Source organism: Pollicipes pollicipes, unplaced genomic scaffold (genome assembly GCF_011947565.3).
Source record: "Pollicipes pollicipes isolate AB1234 unplaced genomic scaffold, Ppol_2.1 Scaffold_3447;HRSCAF=4054_pilon_pilon_pilon, whole genome shotgun sequence".
NCBI classification, from domain to species: domain Eukaryota; kingdom Metazoa; phylum Arthropoda; class Thecostraca; order Pollicipedomorpha; family Pollicipedidae; genus Pollicipes; species Pollicipes pollicipes.
Window position 1 is genome coordinate 2,174,392 of NW_023596297.1, and position 27,473 is coordinate 2,201,864.

At 62.6% G+C, this 27,473-nt stretch overlaps 1 protein-coding gene across 1 annotated transcript in view; it reads left to right on the forward strand.

The window, feature by feature from the left end:
• Positions 1-24,630, forward strand: part of Naa15-16 (N-alpha-acetyltransferase 15/16) — a 68,008-nt gene extending 43,378 nt beyond the window's left edge. The window contains exons 12-16 of the mRNA XM_037213857.1: positions 17,267-17,454; positions 21,274-21,382; positions 22,062-22,301; positions 22,656-22,750; positions 23,910-24,630. Coding sequence (XP_037069752.1) covers positions 17,267-17,454; positions 21,274-21,382; positions 22,062-22,301; positions 22,656-22,750; positions 23,910-24,119 — 842 coding nt within the window. The 3' untranslated portion in view covers positions 24,120-24,630. The remainder of the gene's footprint in view (positions 1-17,266; positions 17,455-21,273; positions 21,383-22,061; positions 22,302-22,655; positions 22,751-23,909) is intronic.
• Positions 24,631-27,473: the final 2,843 nt, after the last annotated feature.

Here is a 27,473-nt window from a genome sequence, read left to right on the forward strand (position 1 = left end):
GAGGCCGGAGAACGTGAAAGAACTAAAAAAGAGACGCAGGGCAGTCCTCGGGAGTACTTGGTCTCATCGCTGATCGGTGTCTGGACGGGCTGGCAGCTGCGGTGACGCTGCTGACCGTCCGCAGCGTGCGTACATGATCGGCTGCCTGACCGCATCGCGCGTCCGCCTCGGCCTGGACGCGAGGCACGTGACCCGCCAGCGGCGACCTAGACGCAAGGGACATGACCCACCAGCGGCATGATCCGCCGGCTCACAAAGGCTGCTCGATCCTTCGACCTCATCTATTGAAAATGTTGACACCGTTCTGACGTTGGTTGGAAAGCTATGTGGAAAGACACCAGGACTCTTGAGTGTCGGTATCCAGCGCCGATGAAGTTGACCGGGTTGGTGCGACGAGGGGAGTTACGGCGCTGCAACGCCCCGCTGATAGGGCCAAAGAGCAGTGGCGCAATGACCGCCATCGCGACGATTACCTCCTAATTGGCCGTAGCAGGCCCTGTTATGGCCTGTCTCCCTGCCATGTGCAGAGCGGGCGCAAGCTTGATGACGGAGGTGTCGTGTATTTACGGCGCAAGAGCACGACACTGCAGCTATGGTCAGCCCTCGCGCCGTGCGTGCAGCAGTGTGGAGCGAGGCGCCGGCCCTCTGCCTGTCGCGAGGCCAGCGCCCACCACGTCGCCGGGAAGAAGTGAGGTACCAGCGCCGTGCACCGTCTGTCGGACGTGGCCGTGCCGTGCTGAGCCGCCGCTCTTCCGAACAGCTCCTCCGGACAGCAGCCGCCGCTCTTCCGGACAACAGCCGCCGTTCCTCCGGAGGACAGCTCCTCCGGACAGCACGTGCTGCCAGGATATCCGCGCGCCACGCCATGGCTCGTCACGCCGACGCCCGGACTGCCCCACGCCCGCGTGGTCACTTGTCGCCTGGCCACGGGTCACGTGTGGCGACAGCTGCAGCCGCATTCCACCGAGCGACGTAGCGTATTCGTCTTTGCGACATCTCCCAGAAGCGGACCTCCCGTCCCGCGTCCGCCCGACGACCCCCCTTTCACCGGCTGGAGGCGGTGGGCCAACGTGCATAGCGTTGGCCCCCGTCGCCAGGAATGCGATGCGGTGATAATTTGTGCAACGGGTGCCGCCTGTCGTGTGACAGGTCTCAGCGCTTCTTGCACGTATATGTCGGCGATGATCGGCTGTGCCTTGTTGGCGGCGTGATGCTGCAGCGGTGAAAGGACTCGCCCCTACGCGCCGGCTGCGCCCGCTCGTGGTGCAGGGGATCCGTCGGTTGGCTCATGACGCCCGCTCCGTATTCGCCGGCCGTCCGCGGCGGCGGGAGTGTTCCCGAGCGCCGTCGCACTGCTGCGGAGAAGCGGGCATGCCTGCCGCCGATCAATCACGGCGCCCACCGCAATCCGGCCGGAGCGGAGCATCGCGGAATGTTCGGGATCCTGTCGTCAGCGCCATCCCGTGACGGTGCTGACTGACGTCTCGTGCCGACAACGGGGCTAAACCCGGCCCGCGCTGCGTCGCCGTCGGCGGCCTGCATACCGCGGCCGGCCGGGCCCGTCCGGGACCAGGGCACGGCTGCGGCTCGGGGCTGACACGCACGGGTCCGTGGTCGCGTGGTCCGTCCGTCCGGTTGTCCGCGAAGGTAGGGGGAGGGGGGAGGGGGGGGGGGGGTCGGCGCCGGTCGCGCCGTGCTCGAGCTGAGGCGTGGGCGCAGTGGCGGCCTGCCTCCCCGGAGGTCGGCTTCGGCTTCGTCGGAAGCCCTCCTGGGAGACGCGTCCGAGGGACGGCCGCCGCCGCCGTCTGGCGCCGGGCCCACGATCGGAAGACGACAGACCGACGCGCTCACACATACTCAGCGCTTGTGAACGGAACTCGCCAGTGGGGGCCGCCGACTGCCGCGAGATGCGCTGACCCCGCCATCAGCAGCGGCCGCCGGGCGCTCGCGCCGCCGCTCTGCGCCACCGACCCCCGCCCTGTTGGGCAACGTCACCAGGTGTCGGCGACGCCGCGCCGGCGCGGACGGCGTCGGTTGCCCGGCAGGGGTGCGCCGGCTGATTGACCCGCTTGAGTAATTGTTGCCCAGTGCCGGCGACGCCGGAAGTGGTGCAAGGGTGACGCGCCGCCGGCGACGGGTCGGAGCGCAGGGGTCGCGGAGGCGGGAGCGCGAGGCTGTGGCGGTGGCTGCGGCGGCGCAGGCGAAGGCGTAGGCGTAGGCGACGGCGCAAGCGCGGGCGCAGGATTGACGGGTGAACCGAGGCTGAGAAAGTGGACGTCGCAGCCGAGGGGTAGAACGCCCAGTTGTAGTGGCGGCGCCATGGGTTCGAGTTGGTACCTGCTTTTCTTCGCCCTTTCCATTCGCTTCGCTGCGCCCCTCCCCTCGGCTCGTTTTTTCTCCGTCTACGATCGGCGTGGGAGAGAGACTGCAGCGCTAACGAGCAGAGCACTCAGATGTGCCGCTGTGAAATTATCGAAATGGTCGTAAAGCATGGTCGTGAGTGGTGTGGCGTGACGGACGCGGTGGCCGAGGTCTGTGCCGGGGGCCGGCGCCCGGTGGCGGCCGCCGCCTCCGTCCCTGACGCGGCGCGTGGCCGCCCGGCGCGCCGCGTCGGGCGTGGTTCGGCTTGTCGCTGGGCGGGGCGCCGCCGGCGCCCGGACCTGCTAGCCCTGACGGCGGCCGGCGCCGACTGCGTGCGCCCGCCCGCTATGACAAACACCAGCTTCCACCGGTACCGCCGGCGCAAAAACGGAGCCCCCCCCCCCCCTTGCCTCTTTCTCGACCCGCTTGCCCGGGGATGGGGACTAGCGCCTGGCGGCGGCGGCGGCGGGTCCGCCGAGTCATGTGTGGACGGCGGCCTGGGAGTGTGACCGCGGATGGTGACCGGCCTCCGCTGGCTGTGTGCGGAACCGGGAGTTAGCGTGCTGGTGGCTGACTGGGAAAGAGTCGGCAGTGAATGTGCCGCCGGTGCCTTGGCTGGCCACGGGATGTAAGATGGCTGTGGGTCCAGACTGGCACCCGTGCGAGGACGTACAAATATGTGCGTGGTAGGCAAGAACCGTGCCAATGTCAAGCCCTCGTCATTTGGCAAAATATATAACAGTAGGTAAATAAAAGCTCCTGAAAAAAATTGCAAAGGTGAACGTAAGTTGTGGTGTCTTGCATTGCGAGCCCCGGACATTCCAGCGATGAAGTCACCTCACTGTGAACCGATTGCGGCCGCGTGCTCCACACAAGTGGTAGGATTATTAATTAGTCGCCGGTCGGGTGGGCGCATCGCCTGCCAGCAGCTCTCCATTCATGTTTCCGAGCCTGCAGTGTGCGGGATACCCGATAGAGCTGCCCGCGTAAGGCGTGCACAAGAGACTGCTAGAATGCTTGCGGAGGCTGAGCCCATGTGATTGACGCGGCGGTAATAACGGCGCGCTATTTTTCGCCGGTTTCCGCTTCTGTACTTTGCAAGTCGGTCCCGAAGCGAGGCTCCTCATGTCTGTGAAAGGGCGCAACGCCGGGTGCTCAGCGCTGTTCTGGTCAGATTTACGACCCCACAAATAGCCGCCATCTCGCCGCGAGTCATAGCTGGAATTGATGATGGTACAGCTGGTGACGTGATCCGTATCGCTCGATGTCGGAAAACACGGCATCAGTGCTCGTCAGTTGGACGATACGATCGACCGCTCCCTTAATCGCCTCGGCCACGGTAAAGGTCACGGCCGTTGGGGTCGGGTGGGTGTGGGGGTAGGATAGGGGGGGGGGGGGCATGCAGGATCGCGGTAAATGATCGGCGCACCGTGCGCGGGACGCGACCCGAGCCGCCCCGGTGACGTAAGCTTGCGTCGCCGTCGCCGACTCGCGGTCGCGGCCCATTAACAAGTTCAATGGCACGCCGGCCGCCGTGGTCTTGCCGCTGTTGTGTCACTACGGTCGGCATTGTGGCGGGTCGGGTTTGGCGGGCCGCCGCCAGATGGCGTTAGTGATGCGACGGGCCGGCCATCGGCGGCGCACTGCGGTCGCGCCCCGCGTCCGCCTGGCCGCCCCCGGTTTGGTAACGAACCACCGGACGTGCTCTGTGAAGGTCTAGAACAAAGACGGGCGTGTGTGTGGGTTGCCGGTAAGTGGCGTATGCCGCTACTAAAAGCGTAACTTGGATCATCGCGAGCCCGCGGAGATGGGTAGTCCGCAGCCGACCGGTATCCGCGCTACGACCAGAGCTCTCGTCGGCTTACCACTGATCACATGTCATCGTGACGCTATGAGCAGCGCGTCACATCCCGGAACGCTGAGTTTGCATGCATGTTTATCGACGCCGCCGTGCGCTGCGAGAAAGGACTCCTGGGAGGGGCGCGCCGTAGTGTAACAGAGCCCGGCCAATGCCATCGTTGTTTCATCGCCGCTGCTGTCACTACTGACCTTGTTCGGCACCAGCCCGCGCTGTCTACGCCCGTGTCAGCCCCGGCCGGGTCCGCGGCGTCTGTCACGCCCTCGGCGCTGCCGAGCGTGCCGCGCCACCTGTCACGTGAGCGCCGCCAGAGGCGCAGGCCGGTCCGCCGAGGAGGGCCGGTCCGCCGAGGAGGGCCCGTCCCGCGGCCGGCCCGCTGGCGCCGCGTCGCCGGCGACGGCCGTTCGAGCCGCGGCCGGACGGTGGGACCTTGGTGGCGCCGAGGCCCGCAGCGGGACAATGGGCCGATACGGCGCGCAGACGCGGCGGCTCTGTCACGTGCCCGTCTGGCGCTGGATTATTCGGAGTCCGCCTGGGGCCGCTCTGCGTGGGCTCCTGCCGCTGGCAGACTGGTGCTCCGCTCTGCATGCAGCCGATTCCGAAGTCCGTCAAGTTTTTCGTTGAGTCGGGATGGGGTTGATACCCTCGAACACATGTGCGAGTCCGAGCTGAGTCAGCCGTGGTGGTTGGAACAATGGATGAGTCGGCCGAGGTGTGAACAGCGGCGATGTTTTCCTGCTGATCGCTGGTATCGCCTGGTCCCTCTATTTTTTGGCCTTGTCAAATGTGTACGCATGGAGGCCTTTATAATGTTTGTATACCATGAAGCACTTTTTCTCCTGTTGTCACCGGAGTCGACCCCTCTGTACCGATTTTGGAAATAGACTATAGCTTCTTCCGTCGGCGTCAACCCACGCGCCGTGAGCCGTGGTTGGGAACGGCTCCCTTGGAACGGAATGGAATGCCAGCATGCTCTTGAGACTACCTCCACCGGCTGGTGAGCCAAATGGAAGATTTGGGGGGCAATGGCGCATTTTTCAAACAAAAAACAAAAAAAAACATAGGAGTGTTGGACTCGACGTAATTTCGGGCTACCATGCCGGGATAGAATGGCTTGAATGTTCCGCTGATCTCGGTGTCCATCGGGGCTTTGGCGAGACATTTAAGTCTCCATGACGCCCTCTGCTGACGTGGTTTTAACAGAGTGCCACCATCCGCGCGGAGGGTCGGCGCCTCTGATCGCGTCACGTGGTCCCGCCCCGCCCGATCGCCCGTGTCGGCCGCGAGAATTCGGTGGCGATTTCACAACGCGATCGGGCCGTGCGCTCGCGCGCGCCGCCGCCTTTGGCTTTGCGAAATGCGATTGATTTGGTAAGGCGCGGCGGGCCGCCTGGGTAATTGTGGGACGCGCAGATGTGTTTGCGCCAACATCAGTAGTCAGGGCCGCGCCACGCGTCGCGCAGTCGGATTGCGGGGAGCGGGGCGCCCAGCGGGTTTAAACCAGGTATCCGCTTCGACGCTTCCGGGCACCTGAGCCGTGACGATGAGAACAAGGCGCTCGGCGGGTGCTGGCTTTCGAGTTGAGCCGCGTCGTTTTCCGATTAATTCTGGTCTGTTGCGGCGCGTGGTGAGACTCACGGGTGCGTGCGGGCGGGCTCGCCTGTGCCCGGCTCAATTCGTCGCCTCCGCTTGTGGCTGTGGCACCCAGCGGCGCTGGCCGGACCGGCCTGATGCGCCGAGGCTGTGGGGCGCGCGCGCAGCGCTAAGATTTATAGGTTTCGGGATCGAGCGGAGATTTTCCGACATGTTTGTGGTAGTCTGGCGTCATTTGTGTACGGCGAACCGATGGCCTCGGCTGACGTGCGCGCGAGGCTGGGCTGTGAGCTTCTCGGGAGAGGGTGTGTCGGCTCGTACTATTCGGCGCCGCCGTGTCGAGGCGCGCGCAGCTGCCCGCTCCTGGCGCAGCGACCGTGATGGGTTCGGCGATATCTGGCAACTGAATACTGCCACAGCATCATAGCGCATTGAGCCCCTGTGCGTCTGCCATGTTTCTGTAACGTGGCGCAACGATGTCATTCCGATTATTGGAGACGCGGCCTTGGCAGCTTGATTGCGCCTTGGCAAGATCTGCGAGCGAAATTTGTAATCTCTCTTGGTATGTACTGACTCGTCCCGTTGCCAATTTCAACACCAGAAGCCCAGCTTTTGCGGTGTTTTCACGATAAACTTTACGACGCCTCCCACAACGGTAAAAAACGTCTGCAGTCTGGATCCTAAGCCACGTTGGAATCGTTGGTAGTGAGTCAGCTCCCTAGGCTGCCGAGGCAGCAACGCCAGCGGACTGCGTGGAGGTCCCCGCCTCGCATCTGGCTGCAACTACCAAGCACAACCTCTCGAGTGGCGGAGAAACCTGGACCAAAAGAGCAGTAGAGTTGAGCGAAGGCCGTCGAGTCTAAGCTCGGTTCATGGACTTCCTATTTTATGTGAGGCGGAGAAAGGCAATGTTTGAACTCGACTTAACACTGGACATTCTGAGCACTCGTCGTGAAACGTTACAAGCTGGGCAGAAGTGACAGTCTGACCTTTTCACGAAAGCCCCGCCGACTGTGTTTGGGTCGACAGCAATGCTTTTAACGCGGAAGGAACAGCCTACATCAGAGTTCACACGAACGTGAAACTGTTCGCGGAAATGATGCCTGCCGCTGACATTGTCGACTTTATGGAGCTCTCATCTGCCACCAGACTGCGGGTCGTTGCCTCTCGAGTGAGGAACCCATGCACCTATGGATGTGCACGATTGGAACTCAACATGACGCATCGGCTCGTCTCGAAATAGCGTGGAATCTCAAGCGCCCTTAATACGCAACGACACCGGCGACGCGGCGTTCTTTTGCAGTCGTTGACAGCCGTGACGGAATGTGACACGACGGGTGTGATGGCTTTTATTAGAGGCAGAGTTAGTTAAACTCGTTTTCCTTGAAATAGGCTCATTCGCCCAGATCCGCACTCAGGCGTTGCTCAGGGTTGTCCATCCGTGCTGGCAGACACGTACTGTTTATGGGACTGGAAAAGTCCTGCATTTTTTTAATCCCTTGGCCGAGTTTGTACCCCGAACAGAGTTGCCAGGCAACCTGTGACATAACGTGTAACTCGCAGGGTGTTGGCGAAAACTGGTGTTGCATTATAAACTATGAGTGGCGTTGAAATAGGTTGCATCAGGTATGTATGCCTACATTGCACAAGTTGTGGTAAGAGGCAAGAATTGGTATATTTCATGTCCTTGATTTATCCGGCTTACAAGTTCCAATCCTCCAATGTTCCAATGTTCCAATGGCTTGTGTGGGGAGGGAAGGGGCTCGGCCGAAAAGGTTGACATAGCATACCCTGAAAACCTAATTTATCCCAGGATTTCGGCCACGTGAATTTACGTCCTTGGTGTTAAAATTTAAGAAATGGTTTTGATATTTCGCAGGTTTAAAATTGTTGCGAAGAATTGACTTTCCACTTCAAGTTAATGTGAGCTACCTTTTTTTAAAAAACTTAGAATGGGATGTAACTCACAAAAAACATCGTAGGAAATCTTAGTACGGTATCACTGATGACTACCGCTGTCGCTCATCGTGCTGTGTAACCACCACAGCCACTATTATGCGACAAGTACACCTGCCGCTGTCGGGGAAAACATGCGTTAACCTTTCTCTGGCCGTCCCGTACTTTTGAGAGCTGCGGCATATTGCAGTGAACCATTCTGTATCACAATTGAGGCGTTTTTAGGCGTTTGACAATTTGGAAAGATTGTCAAACACTTACAGACTTGCTTAACCTTTGAAGAAGCTACCATGACAAAAAGCGTTAGGCACGTGCAGGATACTTTTTGGTTATTTAATTGAACAAATAGTGTTTTGTTTAGGTACCCACTACCTATCATACTAATAGGTAATATGATTGTTCTGTATCCGTTTGGCCGAGCATTCTCCCTGCTCATGTGCACTGAGGGGCTCAGGAGCATTGGAAAGGAGGAATCAAGTCAGCATTGGGGTTGGGGATGGGGAGTACACAAAGTGACGCTCTCGCACTCATCCTCGCCCGGGTCTGCCCGACCCAAACTCTCGTAGGTTTTTAGAATTGACGTTGCCTGCCTGGAAACACCCAGGGAAGGGTGGTGCGGCATTGCGGCCGTCCTCGCCCGGGTCTGCCCGACCCAAACTCTCGTAGGTTTTTGGAATCGACGTTGCCTGCCTGGAAACACCCAGGGAAGGGTGGTGCGGCATTGCGGCCGTCATTTGGTCAGCAGAACAAAACAAGACCTTCACAAAATTTCTTTGAAAGCATTGCGTAAGCGGCTGTTGGCAACACATCGCCACACCGCGCCGTTCATCAAGCGTGAGTTTTTTTTTTGACATCAGCTATTCGGCGGGTCGTGGAAGCCAGTGTGACGGAGCTGCGCATGTCGAGCGCACCTGGCAAGCAGCGGACAGCGCGGCCAGCGGGGCAGCCCGCAGCGCCTCTGTGCGCCGTGGCGGCGTCTCGCCGACACCGTCGGCGGCGCGTCTCCGGCTGCCGGCGAAGGCCCGGCGTGCGATGACGCCTCACCCGTCACGGCCGAGCGGTGTCGATGGTATCGTCCGGCGGCGCGGCCGGTCAGCACCGCTCTGCACTCTCAGCCGCCGCCGGCGTGTGTGTCTGTGTCGGCGGAGCGGGCCGACCGTCGGATGCCTTTGGCTTGACGTAACGGCCGTGGAGCGCTACTTTTACCGGAGGCTTCTCCCGGTGCACTTTTAGCCGGCGCACCCGGCGATGCTGTCCTTGGGCTCGTCGGCTCGTGTGTCATGTGTTGGATTCTGCGGTGTAATGCCAGGACACAGGTACGGTGGGAGGATGCACTGCCATATCAACCGTTTCACACGGCTGACAAGGTTATGAACTGCAGAGGGGTACACATGGAACATTAGATCTAAAGATCAGCTGGCTGTGGCTTCAATAGCTGACGACGACGTGCAATCTCGCGGCGCTTCGTCGCTTCTGTCTGTAAGACCGGGTGACAGCGCGATAGCGGGCCTCATGGCCATAGCATAATGACTGAGCGTGACAGGCTCACGGTCATTACCTATTACAGCGATGGCAGTCATCGCGGGATGATTTATCGATGCATGTAGCTGCAGTGATCACCAGCGGCACGACCTTCCGCGCCACTTGTCGCCACTCTGCCGCCGGGATGTGCACGCTTTGCGCGGGATTCGCAAGCGGGGCTCGACCGCACGCACGTCACAACGTCAGGTTCTGGTCTTGTCACCCAGGCGTGCGTCCAGAGAAAGGGCCGCGACGCACCTCTTCGCGCCCGTGCCACGGAGCGCCGCTGACTGCCAATGCCAGTGCTCTAGTACCATGGTGCAGCCGTCCCGGGCCGTCTCCGCGCGAGCCTGACGTGCCAGCCGCCGGGCGGCCCTGCCTTCTTGCCTGCGTGTACGCCGCGGCGCCGGCGCCTCTCGGAGCGTACGCTGCGGACGGCGTCGGCGCGTCGATGGCCGGCAATCGCGGCCGCTCTCCGCCGACGGCCGGCCTGCATGCGGCGGGCGGGGCGGCGCGCGCATGCAGGCCCCGAAAAGGACACCTGGCCCGGTGCGTCGAACGGGGCCGGTGTAAGCGGGGCCAATGTGCCGGGCGGCGGCGGCGGCGCTAGCGGCACGTCCAGGGCCGGGGCGGCCCAGTCGCTCCGGCGGGCTGCCCGCTCTGGAGCTGGGCGGCGCTCCCCCAACACGAGCTGCTCGCGGGGGGACGGCCGTATACGGCCGCGCCACAGCCGGGCTTGTGCGGGACGGAGCGCGATGCGGTGGCGAGCTCGGGGTTTACGCCTCGTTTCGGCTTCCCGCGATGCTTGGTTGATTTTACGAGGCGTGTAAAAGCTGCGGTCAGTCGCGTGGCTCGCTCCTCCATAGCGCCGCCGCGCCGCCACAATTGGCGCGGAGGTTTGCGGCGACTGCGGCCGCGGCTGTCGCCTGCGTCGTTAAACAATTATGGGGATGGTGCGGCGTCTTGTGGGAGGACGTCGTGACGCGACGCCCGCTCGGCGCGATAAGGACATCCGCGGGCGCGGGGTCCGGTCGCCGAGCTGTCCGAGTGAGCGGTGATGCGGCGTGTCGCGCTCCTCCGCCGGGCGAGGCGTCCGCCGACAAAGGCCGGCATCCTCCCGGCTCAGACCGTGGAGCTTGTGACGTCACACATCCTATCTGGGCCTGAATGGAAGCCAGGATTCCTGCACCCGGTCTTCCGTGAAGCCGGCGGGGCTGGCGCGGGCTGGTCAGCAACACGTCCGTCTTTCGCGTCAGACGGAACTCGGGCACCGGCCGGGCGCGGCGGCGGTCATGCTTACGCGGCGAAATCCGACGCCCGGGCGAGGAAGCGAAGCCCCCACCTTTGCGTTGCCGGGGTGTCTGCGGTGTTTCTGAGCTGCGAGTGACGTCAGAGTCGTGAGACGTGATGACGGCGCGTTGCCGCCTGATTCAGGCGTTTCCAACTGACGGGAAATTCCCCTATGGAAATAAGGGGGTTTCGGCGGAAGGGGGGGGGGGGATTGCGATGTAGCGAAACCATGTGAAGAGGGATAACCGGCCAGGCAGCGTTAGCACAGGTGCTGACCGGGAGACCACGCGGATACTGCTATGGTAGCCAGAAACAAGGGTGGTGATTCCATCAGCACGGGGTGACCAGACACGAGCGAGATCTTGCGGGTTCAATCATATGACTTGATTTGTGTTGCTCGTTACAGTCACTGCGCTGACTGCTTCTCTAAGTCCACCAACCGCTCGAACAGGCCTGTTCACACTAAAAGACCGATTGCAGTGATCATTATTCTGTAGGAATGTGCATGTCTTGTATTAATTGATTTAAGTTCTTTTGAATCTGGGGAGATCATGAGTTGATTAATCCCCGGGAGTAATTGACCCAAAAAGGCTGGGAAACACTTGTGCAGTGGTTTCTGGTCGAATTTCGAACTGCCGATGTCGCCTTATCAGCTGCGCACAGTAAGTATTTTGATCGTCGCAGCTGTTAAGTGCGGTAGCAGCTGACGGCAGCCTAAGTGAGTCTTAGAAGATACGGTGGCTCGGCCCACAAGCCAGGAGCACTGGATTATTAATTTCACATCCTTGACGGCGCGCAGGGAGTGCCTCCCCGCCCATCTGATCCCAATTACGTACTCTAGATCCGTCTGCGCTGTGGGTTTGGCGTGTGGCCCTCAAATCCGCGCGTCCACCTCCACCGCGTCCACGCGGCTCCATCCGTGGGCTCCGGCGGGTGGCGAGCCGCTCGCTGTGCCCCGGTCCGCGCTGATTCGGGAGCACAAGAGACGACTGGCAGCGCGTGACGTCGCCGTCACGGCCGCGGCCGAGCCGAGTTTGAGAGCCCCAGCCGGCCGTAATGGAGTCGTCGGAGGGGCGCGGAGGGCACCGGTGGTTACCCGGCGCCCGGGGCGACCGCGAGCCGGATCCGCCGCCGGCGGTGTGCGCTCTGTGCGCGTTCCGTCGCGCGGGACGCACGGCGGCCGATGCCGACCCCGACCCCGGCCGGGCGCGTGATGTCACGTCGCCGGTCCCGTCCCGCGCGGCCGCACTCGCCCAGCGGCGGGCCGCGCGCCGCGACGCTGTAAATCAGAGGAGATGATCTGCGGAGCGATTTACGGCTTCTCGCGCGGCTTCCGGCTGCTTTGCATCGTCCACCGTAGACGGCGGGTGATCGCAAATTCGCCGCGCCCCAACAGCTGTCTTAATCTCCATGCACCGCGGAGGCGTCTCGCCGCCTGGTGCTGACCGTGACGCCTGGCGGCCTGCGCCATATTTGCCCATTGACCAGTCAGCAGCGGGAGCTTATTGACGAAGGAGCGGCCGGCGCTCGCATGGTCAGCGCCGGAAGCTGACTGTCCCGGCCGCTCCCGTCAGAAGACTGGTCTGGCCGCCGCCGGACAGGTGTCGCTTCCGCCGGACGGGTGTCGGTTCGCCAGATAGGTGTCCTTTCGCCGAATAGATGTTTCCGCACGGGTATGCATCGGCTCGCCAGATGGGTGTCGGCCCACCACATGAGTGTCGTTTTGCAGAATGTGTCGTTTCCGCTGGTCCGCTGCCAGGTGTCGGTTTACCAGATGGTGTCTTCTCGCCGAATAGGTACCGTTCCCGCACGGGCATGCATCGGTTCGCCAGATGGGTGTCGTTTTGCAGGATGCGTCGTTTCCGCTGGTCCGCTGCCAGGTGTCATTTCGCCAGGTGGGTGTCGGCTCACCAGATGGGTATCGTTTCCGCGGGACAGATGCCGTGTCCACCGGACAGATGTCTCCACCGGCGGCCGGCACTGAGGTCTGTGCGGTTCCTTTGGTACGTGACGCGGTGGGGACCGACGTCTTGCCGCCATTAATCGACCCGTTCTTCAGTCGAACATCCGCATCGCGATCACGACCAGCGGTGAGCCCGGCCCTGGCCCCGCACCCGGTAGCCATGACGGGGTGTTGCCACCGCGCTTTGCACTCTCTTAGACCTCCAGCTATCGTCACGGCGGTAATTATCACCCAGCCGTGCTGGGGCCGGGTGATAATGGCCGGTGTCGGGTGATAATGGCGGCCGTCTGGCGCGGGTCGGCGGCGGTCGGCCTGCCGTGCGAAGCCCGGCTGGGCGGGGTCGGCGGGGCCCGCGCGGGCTGGGCTGCGGTGGTGGCCAGTGGCCGGGGCGACGGCTCGCAGGTCTGGCGTCACGCCGGCGTCACCCGCCGGCTGCTCCGTCACCCGTCGGTGTGATGGGCTGCTCGCGGACGGGTCTCTGCGGTCCAGCTGGGACCCCGGTCCGTGCGTGGCCTGCGGGGCGCCGCGTGCCGGCGTGCTGAGGCGCGCGCCGCACGCCGGGTCGTGCAGAGGCTGACCCCGGATAAGGCAGGTGTCTGGGCCGCCGGGACGGCGTGGGCTGCTGCGCACCCCGTCCGACCCCGTTGCTGCGAAGTTCGGCGCCCCGGCGCGGCTTTCGTTTTAGGCTTAATCGAGCGTTTTGCAGCGATTGGCGAAGATCAGAATTTTTACCGAGCGTAGCGTGTTGCGGGAACTCTGACCCCTTCGACCCGAGTGGAGCAGCTCCATTTCGGGGTAGGCTGCGTGGGCGAGCCGGCCGGCCGACCGCGGCCCGTGTTTGGCTCGAACGGTGTGGCCGAGGTGCGGGCAGCTCTCACGCCAGCCCGTGACTCAGACCGTGGGGCGCCGGGTGTCGTTTGGCGCGGGACGGACGCGCAGTGCTTCGCTCGACGTCCGGCGAATAACGGAGGTGCGCGGGCCCGACACCCGCGGTGGGCGACCTCCCCCGGCTGCTGGGCCCGCTGACCCGCGGCCGCCACGTCCGCGCGCTGGCCGGTGGCGTGTCGGCGGCACCCGTGGCTCACCGTGACGCTCGCCGGCCGGAGCGTGCGACGGAGCCGGCCGCCGGCGCCGTCGGCGGCGGCGCCTCCCTCCCGGCGCCGCTCGGTGCCGCCGACCTGAGGTCACCGGCCGTCGCCGCTCGCCGCCCGCGCTCCGGCCAGCGGCCGCCAGCCTCCGGACCAGTACGGGGTTCCGGGGGCGCGCCACACCGGCCGCACCGGACCGGTTCTGTGCCGCCGGATGCGCGTCCTTCCGGCGCCGTACCGCGCCGGGGACGACACGGCCGCTGGAGCGTGGCGGCCGTCTCACGCGCGAGCGCGCCGCGCCGCCGTCCCCGTGAGATGAGCGGCCGGCGTCGGCTGCACCTCCGGCGTGCAGCGGACGTCGGCGGGGATGCGCCGGCTCCCGAGCGACCCAGCTCTCGCCGGGCCATAGCGGTTGTGCTGCCTAGCGGGGGCGTCACCCATTGAGTCGTGGTGGCTAATCGAGCTGCGACGCGAGGCTGCAAAGCTGTCGGGTTCTGTCATACATATGAGATCATGCCAGGTTTTCAAGGTAGGTCACGTCAGACCAACTGGTAAATGCCGAAACGAAATAGCTCTTGACGCAATGAGAGAAGTTGGTGTAACTGTAACATTTCCAAGCCGATGGCTTACATATGCCACGTGAACCAGGTGACTAAGAAACCCGTAACCGGCGAGAAGTGACCTTTACCTGACGTTACCATGACCTGACCTGACTTGACCTGACCTGGCCTGACCTGACCTGACCTTTACAGTGATCCCTTGTTAACTTGATGGCTTATCTTGAAAGCCAAGAACGTGCCCGCTCTTCTAGTGCGGGTTGCAATGCCATGAAATCATTATTACGAGTGTTAAGGAACATTCAGGCCGATCGACGGTTCTGGAGACAGGGCGCTTACCGGCGTTTATGATTGCTGGGGTCATCGTCGCCACTGGGGCGTCACGACGCACTCAGCTGCTGAGGCTGTATGGCGTCGCCCGCCTCTCACCCTGGCATGCAGGGCGGGTAGCTCGAGGTAACGGGCTCCGAACCTCTGGTTTCCCAGACGCGCAGCTTGACCGCTACACTTTCGTCACCCCTGTTGGGGTCACCAATCACTGTGACAAATGCCAGCTGGGCGACTCCGAGGTGCGGTGGACGGAGGGTTCTCGGTTTGATTTATTCAACCCGACGATGAGGTCGTCACGTGCCAGTCCACCAAGGCGGCGGCTTATGGGGCAGCTGCTGCTGATGAGTTGACGTGCCCCCCTCCACCCAGATCACGTCAGGGGTGGCGGAGAACCCCAGACAATGCCGGGGCCATGTGGTTATCAATTCATTCCGGTGCACTGCAACCAATGGATCGTGGCGATGACAACTTCCTGTGCATTTGCCAAGCTTTTGGTATGATTAGTCTGCCTTGATAGCATTGAACTTGGGTAAACCTGGTTAAATCACATCACGCGATGTAAACAAGGATGTGAACCAAGGCCGTCGTCTGAGAATAGCTTTGCTTTGTCATCGTCGGGCCATTGTTTTAACATTTTTTCCTCTTGAAACCCTATTACCTCCAAAATGCAAAGATATTGCTGTAAGCTACATCGGAGAATATCAAAGGCTGCATCTTCCCATCCCGCTAGGTAACTGCGTCATGACGGGCTAACAAGTTGCGATCGCTGGATTTGGACGGAATTGGATTGGTGTAAGCGCGAGCCTTTCCGCGGAGAGGCGGTCATGAGCTGACTCACTGCCTGAGGTATGTTCAGGCTCCAGATGGCATCGGCCCGCTGGCATCGCCCCCTGACGTAAGGGTGACCCAGCGCCGCGTCAGCCGGCCGCCCTGGAACCGCCTGACACGCCAGCCTGACACGCCAGAGCGCTGTGTCGCGGGGCCCAGGTGTCACGGGACACGGGAAGCGCGGTCATGGCCGCTCGAGGAGTGTCACCGCACTCAGACGGTGGACATCTTCGGCATGCCCAGAATGTGTGGTCGGCGTAACCCTGACATGGAGAGACAGCGACGATTTCCCTTTCGGTGACAGGACGTGCGGCGTATTTCGGTCATCTCTCTAGCTCACCCCTCTGACAAGATCGGCATTGTTTGAATACGGAGGCGCGATTGGGGCCACGGTCGCCTGCCGGCCGGCGGTGAGGACGCGTCCGGGCATCAGCCGCCGCCGCGCCCGCCGTCGCTCCTGTTCGGACATTCGGCGGGTTCACCCGCGGTCGCCCGTGACCGCCGGCCCGGCGCCGAGCCGTCACCGGAGACGGTGACAGGGGCGACGCGACAGGTCGGCGCATTAGCCGCGTGCGGCGACGCGCCCCGGGATTCTCGTCGCCTGGCGTCATTACCAGCGACACTCCTGGACTGACGCCATTTCCGAGTTTCTGGGAAACGGGCCTGATCCGGATCGGTGACTCACGCGGGGCTGGCTGGAGTAAGCCGCTCTGGGCGACCCCGTCCGCCGGCCGCGTCACTGCGCTGGAATTTATCGACGGTGCCTGTTACGTAAAGATCACCCCGTCACGCTCCCGTGCGCCATGAGTGCGCCATACGTCAACGGTCGCTGCTCTGATCAAAAGTGGATACCGGGAGCTCGCCGCCGTGTCCTGCTACGAGCGGTTGGTGACGTTGGATAATTTTTGGTTGAATGCAGGATTGTGATCAGGATGTTAGCATCGTGGTGTTGAGTTAGTGATCTCCGCGTTGTACTAACCGAAGTGTCGCTGAAAGATGTCAACATCCTTGCGGGCTTCAATTTGTGGTGCTGTCATCTGCTGCCATAGCCTAGTTCCAGTTCTGAACATCTCCAGCTGGGCTTGGCGGGTGCGCTTTTAGCTATGCAAGGTACAATATCTCTCCGACTAACAGTTTTGATGTGCATTTATGCCGCCCCTGTCGGTTATCGTGCCTTGAGTACCTGAGAAGTGTCACTCTCCTCACAATACACCAGAACTCGCATGCCCCGACTTCCTGGCTCGAAATGGCCACAGTTCGGGACGATTGTTGCTCACGTGGCTGCTTCCCATTGCGAAGGTCCAGCGTGCTGGGACGCCTCCCGTTCCGCCGTCGGGGCTGGCGGCTCTGTCGGCCGGGCGGTGGCTCTGTGTGGGGACCGGACGACGGCTCTGCGTGGCGGCGGGACGGTGGCTCTGTGTGGCGGCCGGACGGCAGCTCTGTGTGGCGGCCGGACGGCAGCTCCGTGTGGCAGCCGGAGGGCGACTCTGTGTGGCGGCCGGACGGCAGCTCTGTGTGGCACCCGGACGGTGGCTCTGTGTGGCAGCCGGACGGCGGCTCTGTGTGGCGGCCGGACGGCAGCCCTGTGTGGCGGCCGGACGGCGGCTCGTCACGAAGCTACATGTCGAGACCCTGAGATCACGGGCGGCTATCGTGTGCTGAACTGTGGAGCCTGCGGTGGCCGGCTCGGGAATGTCGTGACGGACGCTCCGAGGCAAGCTCGGATGTAGTCGTCACGCGGCGGTGCTTCGGGACCCCGCGGAATTCGCACCACTGTCCGAGCTCGTTTGACGGGTTTTGGGGAGCTGTTCTCCCATTCAATGTTGGCCACCGAGCTTCGTCTGGCGGGCGCCGCCCACGCTCCGGCGGGCGAGGAGCGCAGCGGCCGAGTCTCTGACCGAGTCCTCCCGTCCTCCCGCAGAGAACCTGTCGCCCGAGGAGGTGAAGAAGCTGCGCTCACAGCAGCGCAAGGCTCGCAAGAAGGAGCGCCAGGAGCAGGAGCGCAAGCAACAGGAGCTGCTCAAGAAGCAGCAGCAGCAGCAGAACCAGCGCAAGGACGACCAGGAGGAGAGCAAACACGACGAGCTGCAGCCTGAGAAGCTGGCGCAGGTAGGTCGGCGGGAGGGCGGACGGAGCTGATCCCGGTGCACGGGGTCGGGACGGGAGGCGGCGGGGCGGGATCGCCTGGCGCGTCGCTGGCGCACACTGCGGGCGCCTTGCTGCCGGCGCGCTCTGAGCCGGAGACGGCCAGAGGGCGGTGTCTCCCTGCTCTGTCGTGATGCCGACAGACGGGGCTCCTGGTGCACCACCTCTGTTGTATTCGGCGACGCGTGCGCTGCTAGAATGGGTGCGAAAGGAAGTCTGGCCGGCACGAGACTTCCGGGACGTTACGGAGACGTGCCGAGACTCGGCTCCGCGGCCTGTGGCCGGCAGCGGGGCGTGGTCGGAGCGGCCGGGCCTCCCGCGCCGGCAACGGGCCGACCCGGGCCGGCCGGTGTCACGTCTGACCGCGTCACGCGCCTGGGGTCGGCCTCGTCAATCGCGCCGGCAACGGTCGTGTGAACGCGCCGGCATCAGGGCCGCCGCGCGCCCGGCGATGCGGGGCTGGGCGGCTCACTCAGTCAGCGGAGGGGCGGACAGGTGGAGGCGCCGGCCGACGCCATCGCTATTCTATTCGGCATGTGGCTGCGACTCAGCCTCGCTGTGTTGCAACGGCGGAGAGAGAGAGAGAGAGAGAGAGAGAGAGAGAGAGAGAGAGAGAGAGAGAGAGAGAGAGAGAGAGAGGGAGAGGGAGAGGGAGAGGGAGAGGGAGAGGGAGAGGGAGAGGAGAGGAGAGGGAGAGGGAGAGGGAGAGGAGAGGAGAGGAGAGAGGGAGAGGGAGAGGGAGAGGGAGAGGGAGAGGAGAGAGGAGAGGGAGAGGGAGAGGGAGAGGGAGAGGGAGAGGGAGAGGGAGAGGAGAGAGGAGAGGAGAGAGGAGAGAGAGAGAGAGAGAGAGAGGAGGGAGGGAGATGGAAACGCTCTCTCTCACCTCTCCTGTCTGTGTTCTCTCTCGTTCGCTTGCTCTACCGCGTCTCGTATCTGTCTTGATGTCTGTCGCGTTCATGCTACCCGATGCCACCGATGGCCGTGACACGTCATGCACCATTCGGGCAGTGGGACATCATTCCGCTGACGCTACTCGCGGAAGCAGTCGACGGCACGTGCCATTTAGTATTCATGACCTCAAGCATCCCTTTCATCACATGTTAAATGATTTCGTTTGGCACAAAATGGTGCGCCGTAGTCAGTGCGCCGCAAAACTCCAATCCTCATCATCGATGCTGTGCGCGAACTGCTTCAGTGGTCTGCAGAGAATCATATATCCCCTTCCTCATCGCGCGGGACAGGATTTCGTATGTGTGTATATTCTCTGTGCGTATATTCTCACGTGTCTCAGGATTTCGTATATATATATATATATATATATATATATATATATATATATATATATATACGAAGCATAATATAAAAGTGTGAAAATTTAATGAGCTTCGTCAAATTTATTGTAGGGCAGCCAATCCCCTTAGTTGCTTCTTTGCTTTTTGGGGTCGGGTTGGTGTTTAGTTCTGCACTGAATCCGGATTGTGAAAGGAGCAAAGTGACTTGCCCTGATGTAGTCTCCGTATTCGGAACATAGGCTTTGCTTTGTGACGGCAGTATTCCCAGACTGCCGTTTCGGGCAAACCATTTGTATTTAGTCAGCCCAAACAAGTTTTCCCAGTGTCAAAACTAGGCGGCATAACCTTCGGGCTTGTTTTATTGCACCGTCAGAGCAATGCGAATACATTTGAATACCATCGCTGTCTGTGAGGCCCCTTGTTGAGAGCTGTCCACGGTAAAAGCGGCTGAAGCAACGAATAAGTGACCTAACACGATGCTAGCTGAAGCAGATGTTGAACGGATTATGGTCAAGAGAAACTTTGCCGCCTGAAAATTCTTCAAATCCCTCGATAGTCTGTTAGAGCCTCGCCGCTGCCCTGCGCCGTGTCCGCGTGCGTCGCTCGCCCACCGTGGCCTCCCCGCTGCCCTGTGCCACGTCCGCGTGCGTCGCTCGCCCACCGCGGCCTCCCGCCGCCCTGTGCCGCGTCCGCGTGCGTCGCTCGCCTGCCGCGGCCTCTCGGCTGCCGGCCGCTGCCGTGGCGACCGACCTTCGTCGCATGCGAGCGCGGTTTGCCGCCACGCCAGCCGTAACTCTAATGGACCGCTGACACCGGCGGGCGCGGCGCGGCCGGCGGCTCACCACCCTGGACAGGGTGTAAACAGCGGCGACCCCGCCCCGGTGACGTCACACCGCCGGCCGGAGTGGCCGTGGCGTGCAGGCGGCGTGGTTACGCTCCAGGACGTGGGAACCGGCGGGGTTCCTTGCTGGGCGGACCGGCAGGAAGTGGTTTCGCCGGCGTCAGGACGCCAGCGAGACAGACGCCGCGCTAGGAAGCCCTGGTTCACCGGCAACATGGCCCAGGAAAACTGGTTCAGCAGTTGCAGCTACGTTGGAAGATCGGATCGACTGTCGGCAGCTGCGCATAATGGAGCCCGTCCCGTGTCGAGCCAGCATCACCGCGCTGGGAAGCCTTGTCTGGCCGGCAGTGCCCTGGAGGCCTGACAGCGTGCAGGGCGCCGAGCAGCGCCGCGCGAGTAGCGCCGTCGGGGCTGCGTCACGGCTGAGGAAGTCCCCCGTTGAATGAGGCGCCGCTCCAGATGACGCCGCGGCTGCCGCTGCCATCACAGCCAGCCTTGGCTGTCCGGAGCGTGCGTCGGGGGCGGCCGGGGGCGAGTGGCGCGGCGCGGCCCCGCCCAGCCCGCCGTGTTTGCCCTTGCGCTCAAGCCCGCGTGGTACAGTTAGTGGGGTGCGATCGGCGGCGCGCGCCCATCCCTAACCCTGACGCCGGTCCGGGTCTGGCGCGGTCGCCAAGGCCGGGCGCCCCCTCCCCCCCCCCCCCCCCCCCCCCCTCCCGCCGCGGCCAACTGCCGGGCGCCACTCCGCGTGGGTGTCGCTGTTGTGCATGATCCGCCCGGCCTCTCCCTCGGCCTGTTTACGGAGTCGAGCGACGCTTGCCCTGCACGCCTGGCTAACTGCTTGCAAACGCGCCCAGCCGCCTGCACCCGCGCGCGCGCAGGCGTGGTCGGCCGCGCCGGGCCGCGCCACCGCTGGCGGCTGCGGCGACGCTCCGGTCTCCGCGCGGCAAGACGGCATGACGAGCCGCTGCCTGAACCGCGATGCGGTCGGCCGACGTCGCAGTCTCGCGTCGGAGATGCCCCCCCCCCCCCCCCTCCGTCGCCTCCCCAGCGGCCGTCGCACGTGACCTTGATCCTCGGCTGGCGGCCCGCCGTCGCTGGCCGGGCGAAAGTGGTGACCCGCGCACGCACTTTTGCTGTGTGGTAGCGTGCGGCGGCGTTACATGGTTTCGTCACGTTAACGCTGCGTGGTGTCGCGGGTGGCGCGTGCCTGGCGTACGGGGGCGGCGGCTCCTCTCGCTCGGGTCGGGGAAGGGGGAGATCATCAATGAGCCGACGGTTGAGGCCAGGCATTATCGGGAAGAGGAACTCAGCGGGTGAAATGACACGGCAGTGTTGGCAAGGCAACCCCGGACTAGTCCATTGGTCCATGCTGGCGAGCTCAGTGCTCGCGCCTGTAGGACACGTGTCGTTTGTGGTACGTTAGCCGATTGAAGCACGCCGCTCTGCCGGTCCGCTCGCGAACCTCAGTGCTGCGTAAATTGCCGTATTTTTGACGCACCACGTGACGTTCTTGATCTGGCACCGCTATCTTCTCGCGGATGGTGAGTGTGACCGAGCGGCCGTCGCGCCCAAACGGCGGGTGCCGCGGGCCAGCGCCGGCACGGTGTTGTGAGTCACCGCCCCACATCATACTGACCCTTCTGTTCGCAGACGCCCCAGCCGCTGGAGGAGGCCACCAAGCTGCTGCAGCCGCTGCTGCAGCTGGCCGGCAGTCGGATAGAGACACATCTGATGGCGTTCGAGATATACTACCGGAAAGGTAAGCGGCGGCTGAGGGCTGCGGCGCGCTGTTTCGGCTCGGCTCGGCCCGGCCCGGCCGGGCTCGGCGCAGCGGGCGTCTGTCGGGCACTGCGAGCGGAGGGGCCGCCAAACGGCAGCGCGGCGATGTGTGGGAGTCGAAGCGGCGCCCATTGTGCTGTCTGTCGCTGACAGAAGTGCGGACGGGGCGGTCGGCACCCATTGTTCACAGTATCGGTGGCTACAGACGTGTCTCGCGGCGTGGAGCGGTGTAGGTGGCCACGGACGTGTCTTGCGGTATGCAGTGTGGTGGGTTGTGGGTGTCTTGCTTCCATGCCACGGACGTGTTTCGCGGTGTGGAAGCAAGGCCGTTGCGGTACCGTACAGGCCAAGCCGCCACCTCCTGTCGTTGCCGACCACTTACCATGTCGCTCATCGCCGGTCGCTCTTCCGACCTTGTGCGCCTGCGGTCCCCACTGTCGACATGGCAACGTGACACTGAGTTGTCTGTGCCCTGGGCATGGTTAATGCGAGGTGACAGTGTTGTACGATGGCTGCTGGTGGAGTCTGCCCTCTACTACCGTGGTTGTGTGCCTCACTGGCGATGGCTGCGCGCCGCTGGCGCCGTATGTGACATGCTGGCGTGCTCTGCGCTCTGCCGGCCCTCTCCGTGCTGACGGTGCCGCCGCCGCTGCCGTCAGGTCGCATCCTGCTGATGCTGCGCGCGCTGAAGCGAGCGCACGGCATCGAGCCGCAGAACGGCCGGCTGCACTCGCAGCTGGTGCGCTTCCGCCGCCACCTGGCGGAGCAGCAGCTGGGCCCGGCCGTGCGCGCCGTGGTGGAGCAGGCGGCGCCCGCCCTCTACGGCGAGCGCTCCTGCCAGCAGCTCAACGACCAACTGCTGGCCGCGCACCCCGACTCGCTGGCGCACGTGCTCGAGGGTAGGCGCCAGGGGGACGTGGGGGGAGGGGGTGAGGGGGAAAGGAGGGGTCCTCTGTCACGTCCAGGGTGGGAGATGAAGCAGGAGCTGGCGGGGCTGTTGAACACGGACGGAGCGGACGGGCTGGGCGGACACTGCCGGAGCCTCTGGCGAGTCGGCGGGAGCGCCGCCGGAGCGCATCAACGCTCTCGTCGCGGCTGGAGCGAGGTACCGCAGCGTTGCTCGCGAGGTACGCCGTCGCCCGCCACTGTCGCGGCGCGCCGGTCCTGTCACCTGTACTCAGCTGACGTGGCCGCCCGGCACGCCGGCGGGCGCCGCTGGGCTGCCGTTTGACCGCTCGCCGCCGGGTCGGCAGGCGCCCGGATGTCGTATTTCTTGGACCAGAGGAGGGACGAGCAGGCTGTCCAGCTGGTCAGCAACCCGGACGCCTTTCCCAACTGCACGTGGCAGGTAAGGGCGTAAGTGCTCTGAATGTGGGCCCTCGTTGCACAACCGGCATGCAGCAACGGAAGTGCAGTAAATTAACATGTATACACATCCTCTTACAGCATAGCTTGTAGGATGAATTGTGCGTGTATTGTGTCGAACTGATATCGACGCACGCAATGTGCATGCCTGCTGCAGCTTACCATACCTGCCCCGCAGATGCGTTCCCGCCCGTTTTTCTCATCTATCGCTGCACCAATTTGCGTGATTGGATAACGCCACTTTTCTCTTACTGCATCCACCATTGATTGATCGCGGTCTGCCTGCGTGCGCATCACTCAGTGTCGACCACGTTTGCTCAGACCGATTGGCCGTATTTTTCATCCAGCATGCTTCTGGTGTTTGCAGTTGTGCCGCCTCTTGGAGCAGAATGTGCAACATCACCTAATTGAGGCCGTCCTTGTGCAGTTTGCAAGCTCTGACTGTAACGCTGCAGCACGTAACGTTACTCGTGTCGACCTAACGCCGCCCTCCTGTAACGTAACGTTACTTGTGTTGGCCTAATGCCTCCTTCCTGTCACGTAACGTTCCTCGTGTCGACCTAACGCGTCCCTCCCGTCACGTAACGTTACTTGTGTCGACCTGACGCCGTCCTCCCGTCATGTTTCTTCTCTTACGCCATGCTGGACTGTACTTTCGTCTGCACTGACCGCGCTCGATGCCGATTTGTTCGTGTGCCCTCGGCGACGCTGTAGTCCCGAGCGCGGTGTTGTTCTTGTGCAGTGCGTTACTGTCTTCTGTCAGGTTAGTGTCTCCGGTAGTTTTGTCGCCCCTTGTAGCATGATCAGCTGTATGGAGCGGGCCTGCTGTGCGGTATGACGGGCTGTACTGAGCGGGCGTGCTGTGCGGTATGACTGGCTGTACTGAGCGGGCGTGCTGTGCGGTATGACTGGCTGTACTGAGCGGGCCGCCGTGCAGTGTGACCGGCTGTACTGAGCGTGCCTGTCGTGCAGTATGACTGGCTGTACTGAGCGGGCCACCGTGCAGTATAACGGGCTGTACAGAGCGTGCCTGCCGTGCAGCATGACTGGCTGTGCTGAGCTGTGCGGTATGGTTAGCTGTGCTGAGCGGACTTGCTGTGCAGTATGACTGGCTATGCTGAACGGGCCCCTGTCGCCGTCAGATGTGTCGGGACGTGTTGGCGGCGATGCAGGCCGGCGAGCTGGGACCTGCCGGCGTGGCGGCGGCCGACGCGTACCGCTCGGCCTGCGCGCGCCGATTCGCCTACTGCGCGCTGCTGGGCGGCCCGCTGCCCCGGCCTGAGCCGAGCCCGGCCGCGCCGGCCGAGAACAACGGCCCGCTCACCGTCAAAAACGTGCCCGAGAACAACTGACCCGCGCCGCGCGCCGCCTGGCGGCTCCCGCCACAGTGGTAGTTCCGGTCTGGACCGTCGCGCGGCGCGACCAGTTCGCCTTTGGCCGGCGGTCGGCGTTTGGAAATTTTGTACAGTTTGTATCATACTATCGCTGGGTTTTGAAAGCTAGTCTATGACGTTAATCCGCAGCCACTGGGACCGGCGACTTCTGTACCCCGGATCCGGCAATGTCTGTTGTCCACGTCCCGTTTCCCGCCTCGGGAGGATCTTGGTTTGTCACGGAACGGCGGGAATGAATTTGATTTTACCTCTGTGATCGCTCTGAATCACTGAAATACCGGTCGAACCCTCATTTATTGCTCCAATACGATTGGATGAAAATGCACCTCGTCTTGCAACTTAAGTTTGTCTTGTGTGACCTTATTTATAGCAATAATTGTTTTGAGTTGACAGCATAGTGTGTACAGATAATGCTCCCGTTTGCCTGTAGATTTCGCCGGTCCTCGATTGAATAAACTTTTATAAAACATACCGTGTGCTGCCGTAAAATGTCTGGTGAGGATCAAGGAGAAGCGTGGGTTGAATGGAAAATGGCGAGGATATCGCATCGTTGTCTGCCATCTAACGTATTAAAAACCTGTATTGCTGTAATTCTGGATGAATTGTGAGGATAATTACGAAATGTGAGCAAAATCAGTTTCGACCAGGCCTTCCGAGTTGCATATCGAAAGCAAGCAGAGCCTCAGCATGTATCAGTGCATGTTATTTTATCAACGCTGTGGACTGTCGGTGAACGTAGGAACCCTGCATAACTGAGTAGGGGTATATTTGCTGTGACCTCGTTTTGCCACGCAGCGCCGTATGCATGGGCCTTGGGGACTACTTTGGTCTGAGCTCATCGGATCGGATCAGGTGTGGTTTTCGAACCTGTAACACCGCGCAAACCGGAACAATGCGTCGAATATCTGCAGTGTGGGCATTATCTACAGGCGTGTAGAAGTGCATCGCACAACCGGCCGCCATAGGGTCGTGTTTTCTCGCCGCCGTGGACGAATCATGTCTGCCTGCGGAGAATCCACCAGCGAGGGGTGCTCAGCTGGGGGTTCTGCTGCCTTTGGTGGCCCTCCCTCTGCGTAGCGTCGCGCGCCCCATACCGCTCCGACCGGCCGCCCCCTGAGCCCGCCGTCCGCCGTCTGTCCGGCTGGCCCCCGCTCCGCCGCCGGCGCACGTGGCGGGCTGGAGTCGCTCCGACCGCCCCCTGAGCCCGCCGTCCGCCGTCTGTCCGGCTGGCCCCCGCTCCGCCGCCGGCGCACGTGGCGGGCTGGAGTCGCTCCGACCTCCCCCTGAACCCGCCGCCCGCCGTCTGTCCGGCTGGCCCCCGCTCCGCCGCCGGCGCACGTGGCGGGCTGGAGTCGCTCCGACCGCCCCCTGAGCCCGCCGTCCGCCGTCTGTCCGGCTGGCCCCCGCTCCGCCGCCGGCGCACGTGGCGGGCTGGAGTCGCTCCGACCTCCCCCTGAACCCGCCGCCCGCCGTCTGTCCGGCTGGCCCCCGCTCCGCCGCCGGCGCACGTGGCGGGCTGGAGCCGCGCCGGCTGGCCCGCACGGGGCGGCGCGACGCGCTCCTGCTCGGCGGGAGTGCAGCCGCGAGATGTCGCTGCACGTCAATGACCGGAGTGCTGGCGCCCGAACGTGGCCGGATTGTCAGATGAGCTGGAGCAGAGAGGCGGTCGCATGGTCTTGTTTGGATGAGTCATGTTAAAAGCGTTGAGCCCTAGCCATTCTCCGGCACTGCATCAGCGGTCGTGGCGAACGCGCTGGGCACGTCTGAGTGGTCCAAACTTGCCTTTGAAAATGTGTCCGATGACGGGACACGTGACCGAAACACATGCGGCCCGGGTTGCCGGGCGGCCCGCCGCGACCACGACGGGTCGATGGTCTGTGTGCGTCAGCGCTCCTTTCGGACGGGAAGGATGCCCTCGACCAGAGTGAACCTGACAGCGACGTCTTACCACGGCGATGCAATGCAATGTAATTAGTATCGTTGGTAGCATCGCAGTCGCTTCTTCCGCGTGGCTCGTGCGCGGCTAGCCGGATATGTAGATAATCGTGTTTTGGGGACACGCCGAATCGCTTGTCTGTAGGTATAGGAAATAAATGCGGCAGACAGTACGATCAGGTAGTTTTAAGGGGTTGCATGCTCGTCCTCAAGTCGTGCTGATGTTGCCACGCGTGCAGAGCACACAGCAGTTGCACTGGTCCACGCAGTAACGAACTCCGAGCTCAAAAGCAGACGACCCAGTCTATGCTGTCAGGTCTTGTTCATCGCACACCGCCTTGCCCACGAGGGCCTGCCTAGTCCTCGCGCATGAGCGCTGGTACAATGCAGGGGGATATTGGAGATCGGGGTCACGTAGTCCTGAGCCGACATACAGCTCACGCAGCATTCACACGGTTTTAAGTTGGCGGCCTCGCGGGATTAACAGCGAGTCGCGCCCAATATGCGGGAATGCGTTTCGTTCGGCGTCGCTCAGTGTAGGATGTAGTGGGGTGCTAGATGCGCGGCGAGGCGTATGTGTGACCCCCTTCTTCGAGCTGGCGATTGCGGGTGTGGCTGCGCACGCTGCTGCATGCTCAGCACTAATTTATCCCCGTCCTGACGAATCGACAGCACCCACCTTGGTTGCATGAGTAGTTGGTCGGAGCGTTCTGTATGTAATAACTCTGCCGATAGAGCCAATGCATAGTGCGAACAAATACCACAGCTCACGCAGGCACGACACTTGAAAATGGAGCGATGCTCCTTGCACATAAAAGCGATTCGGCCGCCGGAGTGACCGAGGCAAAACGAATTCTTCCGTTTCCGGCCGGGGGACCCATCCATTCAGGTGTCGGTATTTTGTGACTTCAGCTGGCACTGACGCGCCGGAGGCGGGCTTGTCGGGCCGGTGCAGTTGCAGCTCTGCCGGCTCTCCGCGCTGTCCGCAGAAGCGCGCTCTCCTGCCGCCACAGGCTGGCCGGCGGCCCACTGGCTGGGACCCACCAGTGCGGTACCGTCAGTTTAGCACCAAGCCTGGCCGTCATCCGGTCTGTTCAGCCCTAATCAGACGCCCTCCCAGCCTAGCTCGACGACCAAGCTGGTGATGATGTCGTTGATGGTGTCTGTGTGGATGGTCACCAGCGTCGCCCCGGACTGCATGCCGTCGCAGATGCCGTCGCAGTTCCTCAGTCGGACGTCAGCACGTGTCTGGACACGAGGTAGCAGAAGCCGTCGAGGAGGCGCCAGTCAATGGGACGAGTCATGCGGAGCTTTCCCCTGTCGCCGCCAGGGGCAGGACCGGCACTGGCGAGGGGCAGCACTTGACCACCGTCCAAT